This window comes from Pleurodeles waltl, chromosome 12 (assembly GCF_031143425.1).
Source record: "Pleurodeles waltl isolate 20211129_DDA chromosome 12, aPleWal1.hap1.20221129, whole genome shotgun sequence".
NCBI classification, from domain to species: domain Eukaryota; kingdom Metazoa; phylum Chordata; class Amphibia; order Caudata; family Salamandridae; genus Pleurodeles; species Pleurodeles waltl.
The window spans coordinates 669,092,427-669,112,332 of record NC_090451.1 but is presented as its reverse complement, the minus strand read 5'-3'; the positions used below and the strand labels follow the sequence as shown (position 1 = coordinate 669,112,332).

The window sequence follows — 19,906 nt, the reverse complement described above, 5'->3', positions numbered from 1 at the left end:
CAGGCACCCAGCCCTAGAGGCGCATAGGGCACACCTTAGGAGTGACATATATGTCAAAATAAGGTAGTTTAAGGCTTTGGAAGTACTTTTAATTCCAAGGTCGAATTTGCATGTAACTTTAATTTAAAAGCAGCCAGTAAGGCAGGCCTGCCTTTAAAATGACACCACTGGGCACCTCAGCAGGGCACCTATGGGTGCACTACGTATGCTTGGGTCCTTAAACCTACATTCCCTAGCATATACTGGGGACTTATAGGTAGGTTGACTTAGCCAATTATAATTAGCCTAATGTGCATCCTGATTTTACAGAGCACAAGCCCTGGGACTGGTTAGCAGTACCCAGGGCACCATCAGAGTCAGGAAAACACCAGCAAAAAGTGAAAAATTGGGGCAAAAAGTGAAAAATGGAGGCAAAAAGTTAAGGGGCCTCTGCAATCAGCCCTGTTTTCTCACACTCTCCATCATCAGAAGAAGTATGCCCGTCCTGCGGATGAGGCAGGGAACTCACTTGGGTGTGTTGAGGTTGTGGTGGTATTACTTGTGTCCCAGAAGGTTGGGGTTACTCTGATGCGGAAACAGATGAGAAGCGTTCCCTGTAGTCTGCCAGCATAGCCTGAGGGTCTGCTACTGGCCCAAACGGTAGACCTATCAGGCCTGGTCGAGGTGGTTGGTCATTGTACTGTTGATCATAGTAGGAATCATCATCAGAGTATTCCTGAGATTGTATATTCAATTGTGAGGGGCTTCTGGCTATCCCATAAAAGCCCTCTTCGTCTGATTCATCGTCAACCAGTAAGTGCGACGGTAGGAGGCGAGAAACCTTACTAGGTGAAGTGATGGAGGGTGTCAGATTTTGTTGTTTATGCCTCTTAAGTGGTGTCTGTGAGGCTGACTAAAACAGAGGCAATGATGTAGGTCTCTGCTTATTTCCAGGTATGGTCCTATTCGTCGACGAGAGATGAACTGTCAACGATGGTGGTGGCATCTCCAGGATAATCGTCGTCAGTGTCGTTGACGGGTGCACTGTCGATAGTAGAAACTCCCTCGTCAGGGCTGTTGTCGTCAATGAGTTGTCTGTGGACTGTAGCATCGTTGCTATAGAAACCATAGGACGAAGAGGCAACAACGATGTGACTATCATTGACGAGGATGCTGCAGAGGCAGCCATCGACATGGAAATTGTAACTACCGTTCGCGTTGTCGTAGCTGGTGACGTCGTAGGCGGTCTCGTCGTCGATGGTGCGGACAATGTATTTTTTAATTTTTTTTGAATCCGTGTTTTACCTGTGGTGGCAGTGTTGGGGGCTCAGACTGACACTGCTTCTGTGTTGCAGATACTGAAGATGTCTTAGATTTTGTATATTTTGTAGAATGCCTCTTGAGAGGGCTTTTAGATTGAGGAGCTCTCTGAAGACTTTTTGACTGCTTTTTTAGGAGACCCATCCGCGTCATCCTCCATATCTCGTTTGACAGGGGCTTTGGTGAGTGACCTAGAAGAGGCAGCACTTTCATCCTCAGAAACCGGGTCAGCTCTTGTTTTCAACTTCTGTAGCCACAGAAGACAGCCCTCCCTATCTTTCAATGTTTTGGTAGAAAATGTAGGACATACCTTGCAGTCTCTAGTTTCTATGATTTCGATAGAGACAGATGCAGTCATCATGAGGGTCGTCAAGATGCAGCCTTTTTTCATACAGGTAGCACATGGTCTGAATAGCCCATTTTTTGGTGTCTCTGACATCCTGATCAGTTTGAATCACCTGTTTGATTGAAGTTGTCGAGTGATCGTCCAAAATCACCTCAGAAAGAATGTCTGTGAGAAAACTGAGCAGAGCTCAGTGGAGACTCCCTCAGCACCACGTGCAGTGGAAAATCAGAGGGAAGGAAGCTCCTCAGAGGATGGTTCTAGAGGGTTCAGTGATCTGACTGGTGCATTCTGAAGTTTGGTCTTTTTGTCTAAAAAGACTGTGATATGTTACTAATATAAACAGTCTATACATATAATGTATTACTATGTTAGAGAATTATATATATATTTTTTATAACACCTGGGACTCCCATCTCGACAACGGGGAAGGATTCAAGCGCATGAATCTATGAAAGTTCCAATACTGGAGTAAGTATGCTCTTGCAAGAAGAAAGGTATTGGAAATTTTAGTATTGTTGACGACGCCATGGACGCAAGTAGCAACTGCTGTGGTTGTCTACTAATTTTAAGTGTCGTCAATGTAATTCTTGTTGGCGGGTTGCTGACAACTATACTTTTGTCAACTGTGACAATGGTGTGGTTGTCGGCATAGCCTTCATCAACAATGAAATTATCGTTGATGGGATCAATGCTGACATGGACGGTCATTGTCGATGATGTTGCTCTCAATGGTGAGGTGATTGTTGATGAGAGTTGTAAAGCAGTCTTAGGCTGCTTTGTCAACGGTTCTGACAAACACCAGAGTACTTTGGAGTACTAGGGTCAGATCTAGCTACTTCTGAGGTGATTTCTTTCTTTTATGAGCTGTCCTTGACAGAACCATGATGAGGTTTTTTTAGGAACCTTTCTGTCTTCCTCTGATGTTGAGGATAGATGCAATACAGACAGTCCTTCTGGGAATCATCCATATGAAGCTTTTACTTTCCACATGTCTTGCAGGGTCAGAAGAGTCCTGTCTCAGCACTCTCAGACATGGCTCAAGAAGCAGAGTAGATTTGGAAGGCTGGTTTTCAAGAAAACTGAGCGCAGCTCAGGAGACTCCTTTCACACGACCTTTGGGGAAAATGAGGGCTCCTGCCTCTCTTGGGAGTATTCTATAGGGTGCTGTCGCCTGATTGGCTAGAGTTTGTTTCTGTTGTTTTTTTTTTAAAGGACAAAGATATGCTATTTAAGTGATTGTTCTTTGCCATTATGGCCCATGATCATGACATAGTGCTTTATTATGGTACAGTGGGACTCTCAGTTTGATGATAGGGAAAAATTCAAGCATGTGAATCTATGAAAGATCCAATACTGGAGAATTTTGTAAATTCTTTACAGATAAACATTAGCTTCAGTTGAAAAGGGAGTGAAGCACTAAGTTACAAATTATTGTTTCACTCATTTTTAACAGCACTTAAGCAAACCTTAATTCTTATTGACCTCCTGGCTTCATCCTTCTCCACTTCTGGAACACTCATTCCTAGTTTTCCTGGTTGTAATCCACAGAACACTCAGATAATTCTGTTGACATTTCCCTCAAAAGATTTAAAACATGAATATAAACTAAATTAATCAATTCTACCGAAAACTGAAGCGCAAATGTTAATTATTAAATTGTAGTTGTAGAGACGACTATAATTTAACAATGTTAATTTGAGCACTGAAAATGCATTAAACTGTTCACACATCTTTTCAATGAAGGTAAAAAATTAAAAAGACTGATGGGTTGTACCTTCATCGAAGTAAAAAAGTTTCATGGTCAAACAGACATTATTGGGCAAGGGACCAAGGTTCTGCATAAGAATATAGAGTTTGCGGATAAGAAGGATACTCGATTTTTTCAGGTCAGTACATGTCACGCTGGTGTCTCGCTTGTTATTACTACAAAAAAAAAATCAGAATAAAAAATTATTTTAAAGTTCTGTCAATTATTTCTTATTTTATAAACATTTTGTTGCTATTTATTTATTCTATTTCGCCTTTACAAACTAACGTCAATATAAGCATTAAGTTACGTTCTTACCTCAATTTGGAAGTGTGTGAATATGTACGGGCTACTGGCCAATAACAACAGAATAAGTTACTAATTTGTAAAATCAGTACCCAATCAGGATATCCCCTTTAGAGATACAGATTTGGAAACTTTGCTGTTGCCAAACTGGATCATATATCAAAAAAAGATTTAAACACAGATTTGGCAGGCTGATGGCCAAACAGCTAAGCGTTGCTGGGCCACAATATTTTGATGAAAAACATTTCAAAACTGAGGAAAATACAGGCAAGAGAGAATAGTAGGGATTGAAACACTGTAAAATCGTGCACTGTCACTTTAAGGAGCCAATAGCTTCCATATCCCCAGCAGGGCTTCTACTGGAAGTAACCAAAGACATTCAGTTAGGACAATGACCAAGCACTCATATCCTGTAGCCACACAGGGTCAAGGATCTTGGGAAGTGGAGCATCACACATTACTTCACTGGTGATTCTTATGATGCATGGAAGGATCTTTGTTAATGGCATAAGTGATTAGAAAAGCAGGCCAGTCCTTTTTTACTTTTTCCACATGTATAGAAGAAAGAATACTAGAATGGCAATTAGCAGAAAGAAAAGTTAACTGAAAAAGTTCCATGGAGTAGCTTGACCAACAGTGGTGTATGCTCTAGGACAAAGATTTCAAAGAGCCTGCATTTCAAATGTCTACTATAGGAAGATTTCTCAAACAAGGAGCAGTAGCTACTTTTCCTGGTGTAAAGTGCAATTTGGGTTACCTGGTAAAGGTTTATTTGCTTACTGAGTCCTTAGCATAATTCATTAAATCATACAACTAGACCGGGACTAATTTATTATGACTAACCTTGTGCAAATGGGGCCACAGCTGGCAAAGAGCTGCTAGATTTCTTAGCAGATTTTGTTTTGTCCAGTTAAAATCTGACCAATCTCCTGACATTTAATGATCTCTCTATCAGCGTGTTAGGGTTACCAAAAAAGTCCAATAGAGAAATTGGCTGGTAGATATGAGAGTTTCAAGCTTTTGTCAAATAAAAGGGATACATTCTCCTAACCACTCCGTGATAATGGGAAACTTGATTAGGTTCTGAAGCAAAGAACACTTGAATCTTACTCACACTTTTGGCTGATGTGAAAGCCATCAATAAAGATACCTTACAAGAAAAGTGCTGAAACAAGGCCTTATGCCTCTGGTCAGAGGGAGTAGCCATTCCCTTAGAAGGAACCAAATATAGCTCACAAGGAGGAGAAGGCTTCCAAAGGGGAAGGAAAACTTACTTTAAATCTCACCACAAGTCTTTGACCACAGGAATTGTAAATAATGAACTCTGGCCTGGCTTCTTTTGGCTAGTCATTAGCGTTGCCAGCTGAACTGTCATTAAGGTACCCTGTCATTTTGACTTGGCTAGGTGAAAAAAATATTGCAGGATAACTTCTTCACAGCAGATTACATTTAAGCCATGACAAGGGCACAGCAGGTAGAATCTTTCCATTTGAAAGCCTAGAATGTTCTTCCGATGGTGTTTTAGCTACTTTTGAGATGTCAGAACTGCACTCAGCCTAATTTAAGAGACTAATTTGGATGAGCGAGGAGCCATGCTGTCAAACTGAAGAAGGTCACATTGGGTTGGAATACCCCCCCACCCCAGAAATGTGGACTTAAGATTCAGTTTGTACAGAAGTCCCCTGTGTGGTTTCACTGTGGAGAGGTTCTGTAAACCACCACTATCTTAGCCATTTTGGTCACCGTGGGCATATGATTGAGCCACAAATGGTCTCTACATAAATCATCTGCATCTCCTTGCTTTTACCTTCGCCATAGTACGCCTTACCAAAAACATGTCCCACTGTTTCATTCTGCTCTTCGACAAACTATCCAGGACAAGATATGCAAAACCAGAGGCCAAGATCCAAGTCTCTAGCAGGTCTTTCACAAGGTCTCTGGGAACACTGCCTCCGCACCTTTCAGGTCTCTCCAAGTATTCTGCAGATTGTTTCTCCAGACACCTCATGGACAGCACCAACTCGAGACTAGGTCTGGTCATTTTCCGTACTCCGAGTCTCCTTTGGGGTCTCTTGGACATAGTTTCCCTCAATTTCCACTTTTAATTTCTAGCTTCTCAGGTTCTTGAGTTGGTGTCCCAACTCGGATGCTAGGGCAACAAATACTTTTCCTCAGGACTGGTCACAGTTTTGCCCTTATGTTTTTGCATATTATGCTCTTCTCTCCATGGTTCTTTTGTTTGCTAAACACTTCCTATGCAAGATGGTCATGCCCATCCCCCATTGATCTGCTCAGGTCTGGTTTCCTCGCCTTTTAAATCTAGCTACAGACATACAGCAACTTTTCGAACTGAACTCTCTCCTTCTGGAAGAAGAAAAAGGCTATCCTCACAACCAAAATTTTACAGTGACACCTTCACCTTTTGGTGAGAAAAAATATCTGAGGATCTTCACAATGGCATAACCTTTCACATATCGATGTGCATCTGCCAGACATATTCTGGGTTCCAGGGACTCGCCAAGTCTTTAAACCTGTGTTGAAAACCTTGCTTTGTTGGTACCATGAACAACTCCTGGATCTCCTTCCTTCCGCTTTGCTTATCTTGTTCAACTTTCCCTTAACATACTTTTCCATACAGGACAATTGTCATCCATTATTGCAGCTCAACTTCCTCTACTTAATTCTATCTTCTTTGGCAAGCACCCCCCTTAACTGCACCCATACAAAGGGCATTCGGCCTGGAATATCTCAGCCATTCTTTCCTTCCCTTTGTCCAAGTTTTCAAATTCCTCTCTCTACATCTATCTTTGAAGGAACTATCTTGAAACTTATGATCACTACTTTGTCTCATTTCTTTCAAATGGGTATCCGATCACAGATCCCTTTTCCTGTCAGGCCTCCATTGCTCTCTGGCCTGGGGCATTTTGGTACGAACTAAGATAGCCTCTCAGTTAGTCCTTACTTTAAACTTTCCATGCTCTTGGTGTAGTCTGCTGCCTTCAGGAGTATGTCTTCTGCAACTCTCATCTCCAGTCCTCAGACCAGCTTCTTCTCTCTTTCAAGAGTCATCCAATCTGGTTTATGCTTCATCATCAACTCCTGGGTCAGTTTGAAAATCCCCACTGTGGGTACTGGTACCTCCTCCTTTGAAGAGCAAGCCACTTGTAGGGCTTTGACTTCTAAGGTTTTTCTCTAGAATCAAGGGCATCCTTACCTCTACAAACTGGTCTTGTGCAGTAATCTTTAGAAACCTTTCCTTTAATCCAGCTGAACACATTGCATGCCAAAGCTACAAAGTTTACTCCCTTCTTGTGATAAAATAAGGCTTTTCTTAGATATAGTGATGAGGATATCCAAGACTTTATTAGGTCAATGAAGCATGATCAATATATTTCCCTCCCTCACAAGGATAAGTCATCATCATCAAAATATTTTATTTCGGATTTTAATGAACCTATAAAACAGCAAGCCATAAATAGTAAATACCATAAAACATTAAAGCCATGAATAAAACAATTGCAAAGAAAACAGCAAAACATCCTATCTAGCATAATGCACTGGGTACATAAAAGTGCTTGTGATTAGATTAAAAACACTTTCTTTAATGGATAGCATATTGCACTAGTTACATAAAGTGCTTGTGCCTCTAGGAATTATTCAGTGCAATAATATAACCATTCCTAAACTTTGCAATACAGTTAAAACAATCCAAAAATATAAGTGATAACATCAATATTGATATAAAATAAGTACTTAACACTCACTAAAATAATAAGGGAATAAAACCCAACTATCAAGTTTCATGTGTCCTTGGAGCATACAGATTGTCAAAGTGGAACAATGATGTATCTATTTAAAGTGGGCTACCAAAGCATTTTATTATGAGCCAGATCACATGCAAGTATATGCTCAATGCAATGCAAATATAATAAACCCTTCAGTATTTGATCTCATTATCCTCAAGAGTGTATGGTAGCTTCTTAGCTTCACATTATTGCAGAGGTGCTTGATCCATTTTCTACAAGGATATTTGTACAAGGTACAAAAAAAAAAAAAAATATGGCCAAATGTCTTCACAGTTTGCTCCGCATAGGCAACACCTGGGCGTGTCAACTTGGAGGTTGGTCCAGTTTTTGGTATAATGGCCAATCTGAAGTATAACCAATTTGAATTTAACATAAAAGGTCTTCGCTTGGCCAGATCTTATTTCATCCAGGTAAAGTTCAAAGACTGGCCTAGGACTGAGCTGAAAGAACACTGCTGTCAATGAACAAACAAACTGTTACAGTGGCACTGCTCCGATCAACATGAACAATCTTTTTTTTAGCAGCTAATTTAGCACCAGTGGTAATTGAAGAGGGAGCTACCTAAAGGTGGCTCACACCTTTTGCAAGAAAGGTTCTTTTTTTGTGAGCTGAAGCCACTTTATGGATTCCATATTAGGGGTACTCATAATCGCAATTAGTTCATTACAGTAATGTTCCAGCTCGGGGGTGGCCCACAACCATATCCAGAATATCAGAGGGCGAAGGACTGCAATGTTGCCGATAAGCTTAAGGCTGGTTTAAAAAACTAAAGGGATATAAAGAGGTACACTTTGGCAAATTAAACAAGGATCTGAGAAAGTAATTTTCCTGGCTAATCAACTCTTTTTTCCTCCAACATGTCTACAGATCTCTGTCCTGTACATACTATATTCTGGATCTGGGGGCGATATATTTCAATCGCTGGAGATATATATTTTGGAGTTGTGCTTTTGGATTTTTTTTAGGATGACGTGAACTTTGTGTAGAAGAGAAATATTTATTTTATTCATATGGGATGCATATTGTCAATTGAGATAGCCAAGTAATGAAATGTAACCTCTCTTTGAAGGTGGCTCCCTTCCATCCTAAAAGCACCTCTGTGGGATCTATGGGGGTTAAAGCACAAGGGAGAGGGATTTGCCATTGACCCAATCCTGATTCGCCACCATTATATATCTTCCACAGTCCCTCCGAGATCCGGACCAAGTCTGAGAGATACCCCTGATGCTGTACCCACTGGACCTTTAAGTCTCACTGCAAAGACGACCTATGCCATTGGGCATGTGGCACTAGCAGGATGCAGGAGGCCCAGAGGCCCAGCAGCCTCAAAGTCATTATCACAGAAATCCAGGAAAGAGGCTGAAACATCGGAATCATAGCCTGAATATCCTGGACTCGTTTTTCAGGAGGATAGGCCCGAATCCGCACTGTGTCCAGAACAGCTCTGATAAAAGGGAGCATCTGAGAGTCTGAGCAAGAACAGCTCCGATGAAAGGGAGCGTCTGAGAGGGAGTTAGGTGTGACTTTGACATGTTTATAGTAAACCCCTGCATGTGCAGGAGGCTTGCCTTAGTCTGAAGGTGGGAGACTACTTTCTGGGGCGTGCCCACCTTCAAGAGCCAGTCATTGAGGTAGGGGAAGACTGAAACCCTCTAACCTGCACAGATGAGCTGCAACCACCGCCATAACTTTCATGAAACCAGAGGGGCACTGGTAAGGCCGAAAGGGAGCATGATAAATTGAAAGTGCTCGTGACCTACCACAAATCGTAGGAATCGTCTGTGGGCAGGTAGGATGGGGATATGGAAATAAGCGTCCCCCAAGTCCAACATTACCATCCAATCTCCACGGTCCAAGGCAGACAAGACCTGAGCCAGAGTGAGCATTCTGAACTTCTCTTTCTTGAAAAGAGATTGAGGCCCGAAGGTCTAGGACAGGATGCAAGCCCTTTGTCCTTTTTGGGCACCAGAAAGTAGCACGAATAACAACCGCAACCTATTTCTGGCGCAGGGACCCTCTCTACTGTTCCCCTGGCCAAGATAACCACTACTTCTTTACGGTGAAGTGCCAGATGGTCCTCCGGTAAGTAGCCCCTTCGACGATCTGCAAAACCCACCTGTCCATAGTGATGGATTCCCAGTGGGGCAGATGATGGCGAATCCTCTTCCAACTGGTTTGAGATGGAGGTACGTGCTCTGAAGGCTTGGAGGCTGCAGCAGGAGTGGACTGGGAAGAACTCTGGTTCCCTGTCCCATGAGCCTTTGGGATTCCACGTCCCTGGTCAGACAGGGACTGAGACTGACTGTTGGGGATGAGGGGCAGTCAAAAGGCCAAGGGACTGAGCCGTAGCCCAGGACTCCTTGAAATTCTGAAGCACTGAGTCCGCCTTGTCTACGAAGAGATGGGTGCCATCAAAGGGCATGTCCATAAGGGTCTGTTGGACATCCCCCTAAATACCAGATGTCCTCAACCAGGCATGGCGCCTCAAGGACATCGTGGACGCAACCACAGAGAGTCCGTGGAGTCCAGCCCACATCGCATAGTGAACTTCACTGTGTCTCTCCCATCAGCAGCGGCTTAAAACACGATAGCCCAGGCCTCTTACGGGATCTGCGGTAGAACTTGCCCAACCGTATCCCACAAGGAGTGGGTATAGTGGCCCAAAAGGCATGCTGTGTTCACCATCCGCAGTGCCAGACTAGAGGAAGAAAACATCTTCTTTCCAATTTGGCCCAGTCTCTGATTCCCTGTCCGGGGTAGCGGATGAGGATGCCTGGGTAACAATGCTGTCCGGAGTGGGATATTGAGCATGGGATGTTGGGACAGAAATTTAGGGTTCTTCGGGGCGGGCCGATGGCAGACAGCAACTGTCCTATTCACAGGAGCCCCTGTGCTGGGTCTGGACCAAGTATCCAGAAGGACATCATTGAGGGCTTCATTGAAGGGGAGAATTGGAAGCCCCAGGCTGAAGCACCACCGTCAGGAGAATAGTCCTGGCTGCTACAGTGGCAGGCTCGAAGCCAAGGACCTCAGCCGCCCTACTGACCACCATAGAGTAGGAGGCTCCCTCTGCCATACCCAAAGTAGGAGGAGGAAGCATGTCAGCATCTGGAGAAGTATCCAGACCACCGGCCTCACCCAATTCCTGTGCCCAGTCCATGTTAGGGTCATCCAGCTGGTATTCATAGGGTCCAGCGCCAACTCCAACCCTTCCTTGTATTTGTGCCCAGAGGAAAACGGGTCAGAATCCGACCTGGGGAGTGGATCCGGAAGGACCCTCGGAAGCAGAGGCTGGAGCCCCTGGCACAGAACCCAAAGGACACCCATCCTAACCCCCAGGCCTCAAAGGTGCCAATGAGACTCATGGCCTCAATGGTTTTTTTTTTTTTTTTTTTTTATATTGGGCAGGGGTTGCTCCGGCTCCTGGAAACTCTGGAAGGTGGAAGCAGACCCAGAAATAGGCTCTGCTGAGAGAGGCCTGGTGCATTGACGCTTCTCCCATGTTGCATCGGCTGAGCAACGCATTGAAGTCCAAGAATGCCTAGCCTTCTTCGACTTCTTCTGCTTACCCAAGTGACCCAAAGACACTGAGGCGGACAAGTGAAGGTGACTCCGCGAACGGTCGAGACCTTCCTCTCGAGCGAGACATAGATGGATGCGGAGTTGAGCGCTGGGCTGCCATAAGCTTTAGGGACCGCTCCCTCAAAGCCTTGGGGTGCATGGCTGACGCTCAGAGCAAGACTACAGGTCGTGGTTGCACTCCAAACACCATAAACAGACCCAATGTGGATCTGACACCGAAATCATGAGTTGACAGACCTCGCAAGGTTTGAAACCGGTGTTCGGGGACATCCTTGCCACACCAAAAGTCACTAAAAAGAACTTGAACAAAGTGCTGAATTTGGTCACAAAACGACCAGGGAAGTTCTCTCCGGGTCAGCGCATGGCGCAGAAAGAAAAGAAACAACGTCACTTCCCAGAGGCAGCACTTACGACATCAGCATGGCAACCACGATGCCAACGGCGGGTGCGGAGTCAACAGACGCCACTTTACGGCGTACAAGGGTACTGCTTGAAGGAAAATCTCCAGATCCAGTCTGACGCCTGGGCAAAATTCTAGGGTAAGGAATCGGCAACTAGAAGTCTATCAGATTTTTTTTATTTTCTAGCAGAATCCTGATGTCAAATGTCCTCCATCCTGTTTAGGTTCAAATCAACTACTGTTTCTTCAAGTTTGCACTGACCTTCAGTTTTGCATTGCAGGAAGTGGGAAATGGCTTCTGTAGGAAGCTGGCTGTGTATATACTATATCAAAATGAGACATAGTGTGCACAGAGTCTAGGGGTTCCCATAGAGGCTTGACAGAGGCAATAATAGATAATACTAATGCCCTATTTGAGCTAGTGTGGTCGAGCAGTTTGGCTAATCAGAGAGCAGTGTTAAGCATTTGTTGTACACACACACAAGCAATAAGTGAAAACACACTCATCGACTTAACTCAAGACCAATAGGTTTTTATATAGAAAAATATTATTTTGTTAATTTATTTCTAGAACCACAAGATTCATTTAGCAGGTAAGTACATCAAATGAAAGGACTTTGCATAGTAATACTTAGGACTTTGAATAGAATCAATAATTTAAACAGTTTTACTTAAAATGGCAAAAAGCTATTTTAAAAGTGGACATAGTGCAATTGTCAACAGTTCCTGGGGAGGGAAGGAAAGTAGAGTTTGAGATAAGTACTGTGAGAAAGTAGCCTCTTTCTAGCATGGTTACCCCCACATTTAGCCTGTGTGTCAGTGTGTTTTGCCTGTCTCACTGGGATCCTGCGAGCCAGGAACCCAGTGCGCATAGTTTGTGGCCTAATGTGTGTGTTGTCAGTAGTGCTTGACTGTCACTGAGGCTCTGCTATCCAGAACCTCAGTGCTTATGCTCTCTCTGCTTTTAAATTCGTCACTTTAGGCTAGTGACTTAATTTACCAAATTTCAGTTGGCACACTGGGCCCCCCCTTATAAGGCCCTAGTATATGGTACCCAGGGCATTGGGGTTCCAGGAGATCCTTATGGGCTGCAGCATTTCTTTTGCCACCCGTAAGGAGCTCAGACAAACCCTTTCACAGGACTGGCACTGCAGCCTGCGTGAAATAGTGCACACATTATTTCACGACCATTCTTTACTGCACTTAAGTAACTTATAAGTCACGTATATATGTCTAACCTTCACTTGCTGAAGGTTAGGTGCAAAGTTACTAAGTGTGAGGGAACCCTTGCACTAGAAAGGTGCCCCCACATAGTTCAGGTCCATTTTCTGGGTCTTTGTGAGTGTGGGGACGCCATTACACGTGTGCACTACATATAGATCTATACCTACATGTAGCTTCACAATGGTAACTCCGAATATGGCCAAGTAAGATGTCTAAGATCATGGAATTGTCCCCTCATTCCAAAACTAGTATTGGGGAGCCAATTCCATGCATCCTTGGGGCTCCAATATGAACCCCCAGCACTGTCAAATCAGCTCCCTGAGGCTTGCACTGCAGCTACAGCTGCTGCCAACTCAGACAGGGTTTTGTCCTCCTGGGGTCTGAGCAGCTCAGTTCCAAGAAGGCAGAACAAAGCATTTCCTTTGGGAGCAGGGTGTTGCAGCCTCTCCCTTTGGAAATAGGTGTTACAGGCTGGGGAGGGGTAGCTTCCCCCAGCCTCTAGAAATGCTTTGAAGGGCACAGATGGTGCACTCCTTACATAAGCCAGTCTACACTGGTTCAGGGACCCCTTGTCCCCTGCTCTGGCGCAAAACTGGACAAAGGACCACTCCCCTGTCCATCACCACCCTAGGGGTGGTGCCCAGAGCTTCTCCAGTGTGTCCCAGACTTCAGCCATCTTGCTTTGCAATGCGTTGGGGCACTCTGGAGGACTCTGGGTGGCCAGTGCCAGCAGGTGACGTCAGAAACCCCTCCAGATAGGTCCATACCTTGTAAGGTAGCCAATCCCCCTCTCAGGGCTATTTAGGGTCTCTCCTGTGGGATCTCTTCAGATTCTACTTGCAGGTTTCCAGCAGGAATCGTCTGCAACTACTACTTCATCCTCTGACCTTGGATCAACCTCCGCCTGTTCCAGGAACCGCTGCAACAGCAACAAAGTATCCACAAGGGATACTTTTCTTCTGCAATTTCAGGTCCAACCAGCAACCAACAGTTTCCACTGTGTGCACGCTCGGAGGACTCCTGTCTTCACCCTGCACCATAAGAACAGAAGAAATCTCCTGTGGGGTGACTGAGTTGCTCCCCTGCTGAAGCAGGCACCTTCTAAGTCAGCGACCAGTCCTCTTGGACTCCTCTCATAGCGACGAACATGCTCCTTGGAATACAGAGGGTGGACCCCATCGACACAGACTGTCCCGAGGTCCTGCATTCGCAATTTTGAGGAGGTAAGACCTTGCCTTCCCCCAGAACCACAGTACCCCTGTGCACCGTCTCTTTTTCACCTCCTGAGGCCTCTGTGCACTATTTGCAAAATTCCTTAGTGCACAGCCTGGCCCAGGTCCCCAGCACTCCATCCTGCGATGCTCAACTCGCTAAGTTGATGTACGGCGGCGTGGGACCTTATTTTGTAGTGCTGCACCAACCGCATTTTGCACCTCCTTTGTCCCCGTGATCTGGGACACTCGTGGGTGCTAGCTAGTGCTCTGAGGGCTCTCTGAAGTGATGAGAGCCCCCTCTTCCTCCTCGCACAGTTTAGGTTCCCAGGTCCCTCCTGGGTCCAGATCGCACCCGGTTGACGCAAAACACGACTCTGCCAGAACCAAGGCTTGTTGGAGGAATCCAGCGGCAAAATTCGCCGGCATCCAACTTCACAACGTGGGACATCCTTTGCATCACGCAGGAACCCGTGGGCATCTTCCTGGGGTGCATTTCTGCAGTCTTCATCCAACCAGAGACTCTTCTTTTGCACCCTCTTCTGGGTTGGCAGGGGCTCCGGTCCTTCCTGGAACTTCTTTCAACTTCTGGACTTGGTCTCCTCCTTTTGCAGGTCTTCAGGTCCAGGGATCCACTGTTTGTTGTTTGCAGACTTGGTTGGTTCTTGCAGTAATTCCAATCACAAAGTGTAGTGTGTCCAAAGGAAACTTGCAGTCCTTCAGTCCTGCTTTTCTGGGCTCTGGGGTGGGGTAATTTACTTCCATTTACTGTATTCTTACTCTCCCAGTGATTCTGCACACCCTACACTTGTCTAGGGGGAATTTGTGATTTGCGTGCCACTTTCTTAGTATATGGTTTGTGTTGCCCCTAGACCTATTTTCTCCCATTGCATTTCCTATTTTTTGCACTATCCTATGTCTAATTACGTGCCTTATTTTGGTGTCTAGGGTATATATTGTGTATAATACTTACCTCCAGAAGGGGTATTGCCTCTAAGATATTTTTGGTACTGTCTCACCCAAATAAACGACCTTTATTTTTGTTATCACTGAGTATTGTCTTTACTTGTGTATAAGTACTGTGTAACTATAAGTCGTATTGCATGAGCTTTGCATGTCTCATAGTTCAGCCTAAGCTGCTCTGCTATAGCTACCTCTATCAGCCTAAGCTGCTAGAACACTACTACATTTCACTAATAAGGGATAACTGGAATTGGTATAAGGTGTAAGTACACAAGGTACACACTACAAACCAGGCCAGCCTCCTACAAGTACCACACTTAGGGTTTCAGTCTCAGGAGCATAGATAGCCCACTGTTGGAGGTTCAAGGTAACCCCAAACACCCAAGAACACAGGGCCAGTCATGTGCAGAGGTCAAACAGGAGCCAAAATAACGTGGGTGCCTATGGAGACAGGGGGCACTCTGGTTCCAGTCCGCTGGCAGGTACCTGCGTTGTAGGAGGGGAGACGAGGGAGGCTTGGAGAAGTATTGGAGCGGCCCCAAGTAGGCACAAAAACCACACCTACAGCGGCACAGGGGCAGCCGGGTGCAGTGTGCAAACAGGGCATCTGGTTTTCAATAGAACTCTGTGGCGGTACCAGGGGGTCATTTAGGCGCTGCAGGCAGGGCACAGGGGGGCCTCTCAGGCAAACCACTGACTGGGCAAGGGTGAGGGCCGCCTGCTTGCCATTGCTGCATCGGTGGTCGGTTTCTCTCAGGCCTGGGGGCTGCAGGTGCAGTGCTTCTCTAGGCCTCGGATATCTTCATCCCGGGCAGTGGCGGTCAGTGGGGTCCTCGGGATTCCCTCTGCAGGCAGAGTCGTGGGCCGTGCAGCGAGGTCAGCCCTGGGTGTACAAGTCAGTCGCCTGGGGGTCCTCTCTGGATAGTTGGTTTCTCTGGACACAGGCCTTGAGCATCGGGTGCAGAGTAGTTGTACTAACGCTACTGGAGTGAGGTGAGAGTCCCTTTAAAGTTGGTTGCTTGGTCTTTTCTTTGGATAGGTCCGCTGGCCACAGAAGTTTCTTGGTCCTCGGTGACGCAGGCTGTCCCCCGAAGGCTTCTCAGGGGTCGCTGATCCTGCAGGACGCATTGCTTCTCTTCTTGCAGCTTTTCGAAGTAGGAGACGGGCCTGTAGGGCTGGGGCAGAGTCAGTTGGTGTCTCCTTCGCTTCTCTGCTGGGTTTTCAGCTCAGCAGCCCTTTCTTGAGGTCGGAAGGAATCTGAAAAGCTGGATTCAGGGTCACCCCTAAATACTAAATTTAGGGGTGTGTTAGGGTCAGAAAGCAGTAGCCAATGGCTACTGTCCCTGAGGGTGACTACACCCTCCTTGTGCCCGCACCCTATGGGGAAGGGGGCACATCCCCATGCCTATTAGTCCTACTCCTCCAAAGCAAGATGGAGGATTTATCAAAGAGTGGGTCACTTCAGCTCTAGTCACCTTAGGGGTGGACCTGGCTGGAGATGATACTCATCCTTGTTTTTCTCATTATCCCTCTGGACTTGCTGCCAAAAGTGGGGGCTCGTCCGGGGGAGGGCATCTCCAGGAGCGCCCTGGGGCACTGTTACACCAGGCTTGAGCCTTTCAGGCTCACCACCAGGTGTTACAGTTCCTGCAGGGGGAGGTGTGAAGTGCCTCCACCCAGGACAAGCTATGTTTCTGACCACAGAGTACACAAAGGTACTCACCCCATGTGGTCAGAAACTTGTCTGGAAGTGGTAGGCTGGTAGAGACTGGTCAGCCTTGCACTAGCAGTTGGGCTAACATACAGGGGGCATCTCTGAGATGTCCTCTGTGTGCATTTTTCAATAAATCCCACACTGATATCAGTGTGGATTTATTGTGCTTAGAAATTGATACCAAACTTCCCAGTTTTCAGTGTAGCCATTATGGAACTGTGGAGCTCGTGTTTGACAAACTCCCACACCATATACTCTTTATGGCTACCCTGCACTTTCAATGTCTAAGGTTTTGCTTGGACACTGTAGTGGGGAAAGTGCTCATGCACTTATGCCCTGACCTGTGGTATAGTGCACCCTGCCTTAGGGCTGTAAGGCCTGCTAGAGGGGTGACTTACCTATGCCACAGGCAGTGGTTTGTGGACATGGCACTCTGAGGGAAGTGCCATGTCGACTGACTTTTCTCCCCACTAGCACACACAAGCTACAAAGAAGTGTGCATGTACTGAGTGAGGAGTCCCAGAGGGTGGCATAAGGATAAGTTACTTGCCTGTAAATCCTAGTTCTCTTCCAGGGGTATCCTCATCAAAGTCATGAACATTGAATATTCCCACCCTTGTGCGGGGACCCCGGAGCATATATAAAATACACACATATAAAGTATGAAATATGCACGAAAAATATATATAGCATTTTTAGTAGACACATTTTCATACTAAACTCATATATACATGTGTAAAACAGCAATGCAGACTATAATCATAAACAGGCTAAAATGCTTTATTTCTATGAAGTTGTTTTTTTTTTTTTAATCATAATAAAAATTACAATAGAGAATAAATATCTACCCAACCCCAAAACTGGGCTTAGGGAAATAAGCAGTAGTAATCACTAGAGAAAAAATAGAAAAAACTACATTGAAAAACAATGGAGCATTCTTAGCCAATAGGCTGCATGCAGGTTAACACAGGAGAACCATAAAAACTTTGGCACCGTGCCTTTAAGACCCTGAGCACCTCCAGTATCCCACCATGCCTCAGGGGTGAAGGAGAGGTGACAGTTGGTTCACAGTTAGGTCAGTACTTTTTTGCGGTGATAACCTGCGTAACGGATTCGAAAGACAGTCTGTCCTGCACTTCTAGGAGACGTGCGTCCGGGGAGGAGGGTGGGTTGTTTATGACTTGGAGGAGGGTACCCCTGGAAGAGAACTAGGATTTACAGGTAAGTAACTTATCCTTCTCTTCCAGGGGATCCTCATCAATAGTCATAAACATTGAATAGATTAGCAAGCCCATCCCTTGACTCTGCGGACTGTCCAATAGAAGTGCAGGAATAGATATGTATCATGCAAACAAATTTCTCAGAGATGCTTGCCCAACTTGGGCGTCTGCTCTTGCATCGGAGTCCAAACAGTAATGTCTAGTAAATGTATGTACAGACTTCCATGTAGCAGCCTTACAAATTTCAGCGATTGGAACATTATTAAGGAGGGCAGCAGTAGCCGCCTTTCCTCTTGTGGAATGCGCTTTAGGTCTAGCAAGTAGTTGTTTGTTAGTCAACTGGTATGCATTAACAATACAAGAAACTATCCATCTTGATATGGTTCGTTTAGATGCTGCCTCTCCTGTTCTCAAATGACCATAATTTATAAACAAGTGGTTGGAATGTCTAATCAGCTTGGTTTTATCCAAATAAAATTTTAGCACTCTTTTCAGATCTAGGGAGTGCAACGCTTTCTCCGCCGGAGTCTCCGGATTGGGGAAAAAAGTTGGTAGAGAAATAGTCTGATTGATGTGGAATTCTGACACCACCTTCGGTAGGAATGATGGGTGAGTTCGCAGAACTACTCTATTGTCGTGAAAGACTGTGTACGGTTCTTTGGAGGACAAAGCCTGAATTTCACTGACCCTCCTTGCGGAAGTAATGGCTACCAAAAAAGCCATCTTCCACGTAAGGTGTTGCAAAGAGGCTTTGTGTATAGGTTCGAAAGGAGGGCCCATAAGTTTTGACAATACTATGTTCAGCTCCCATGGAGGGGAGGGTTTCCGAATGGGCGGAAAAACTTTTTTCAAACCTTCTAAGAAATCCTTGACTACTGGTTTCGTAAAGAAGGATTCCTGAGAAGGTGACTTACGATAGGCTGTAATGGCAGATAAATGTACCTTAATAGATGATACCTGCAGACCGGATTTTGCCAAATGGATTAAGTAAGACAGTATGACCTCCTCCTGAGCCTGTATGGGATTCCGACCTTGCTGACAGCACCATATTTAGAACCTCTTCCACTTGAACGCGTAAGAACGCAAAGTGGAAGGTCGTCTGGACTCCTTCAAGATGTTCATGCACTCCTGCGAGAGCCCTAAGTGCCCATACTGCAAGAATTCAGGGGCCATGCTGTCAAGCTCAGAGAGGGTAGGTTGGGGTGCAGTACCCTGTCCTCCATCCTGCTCAGAAGATCCGGTCTGCACAGCAGCCTCCTGTGAGGTTGTTCCGATAGGTTGAGGAGATCTGTGTACCAGAACTGACGGGGCCATTGCGGAGCTATGAGAATCATTCTGGTGCTGGATCTGTAAAGTTTGTTGATCACTGCCGGTATGAGGGGGATCGGTGGAAATGAGTAGAGAAATATCCCTGACCTGTCGATCAACAGGGCATTCCCTCGAGATCCCGGACAGTAGAACCTGGACGCGAAGTCTGGGCATTTTCCTGTTTACCTCGTCTGCGAAGAGATCCAATTGAGGCCGACCCCATTGAGCGAAGATGTCTTCGACGACTTCGTCGTTCAGGACCCAATCGTGGGCGTCCTCTAGGTGTCTGCTCAGGAAATCTGCTTCCACGTTTTGTTGACCTGGTAGGTGAACCGCTGTAAGCGACGTTCCTCTCGCCAGGAGCCAATGCCAGATTGTTTGGGACTCCCGAGATAGGGGTAGGGATCTCGTTCCCCCTTGTCTGTTCAAATAATACATTGTGGTCATATTGTCCGTTTGTATTAGGAGAGATTTCCCCTGAATCGATGGAGCAAAAGACTTGAGAGCCAGATGGACCGCTCTGAGCTCCAGCAGATTTATGTGGTACTTCCTTTCGTTGTCGGACCACAGGCCCTGAGCTTGAAAAGGACCTAGATGAGCCCCCCATCCCTGAAGAAACGCATCCGTTACCAGAGTGTCGGATGGAATTACCTGGTGAAACGGAGCTCCTACTGACAGGTGAGGTCTGTGCATCCACCATTGTAATGACTGACGTGCTGCTATCGGCAGCCGCACTCTGTCCTCCCAGCGACCTGTCCTTTGGTTCCAGTTGTTTTCCAA

General features: G+C 45.7%; 1 protein-coding gene across 3 annotated transcripts in view; it reads right to left on the bottom strand.

Annotated features, from left to right (window-relative positions):
• Positions 1 to 19,906, bottom strand: part of HORMAD1 (HORMA domain containing 1) — a 326,846-nt gene that overhangs the window by 165,385 nt on the left and 141,555 nt on the right. For all 3 annotated transcript variants that reach the window (XM_069216936.1, XM_069216938.1, XM_069216937.1), the window contains one exon: positions 3,420 to 3,568. In XM_069216936.1, coding sequence (XP_069073037.1) covers positions 3,420 to 3,568 — 149 coding nt within the window. The remainder of the gene's footprint in view (positions 1 to 3,419; positions 3,569 to 19,906) is intronic.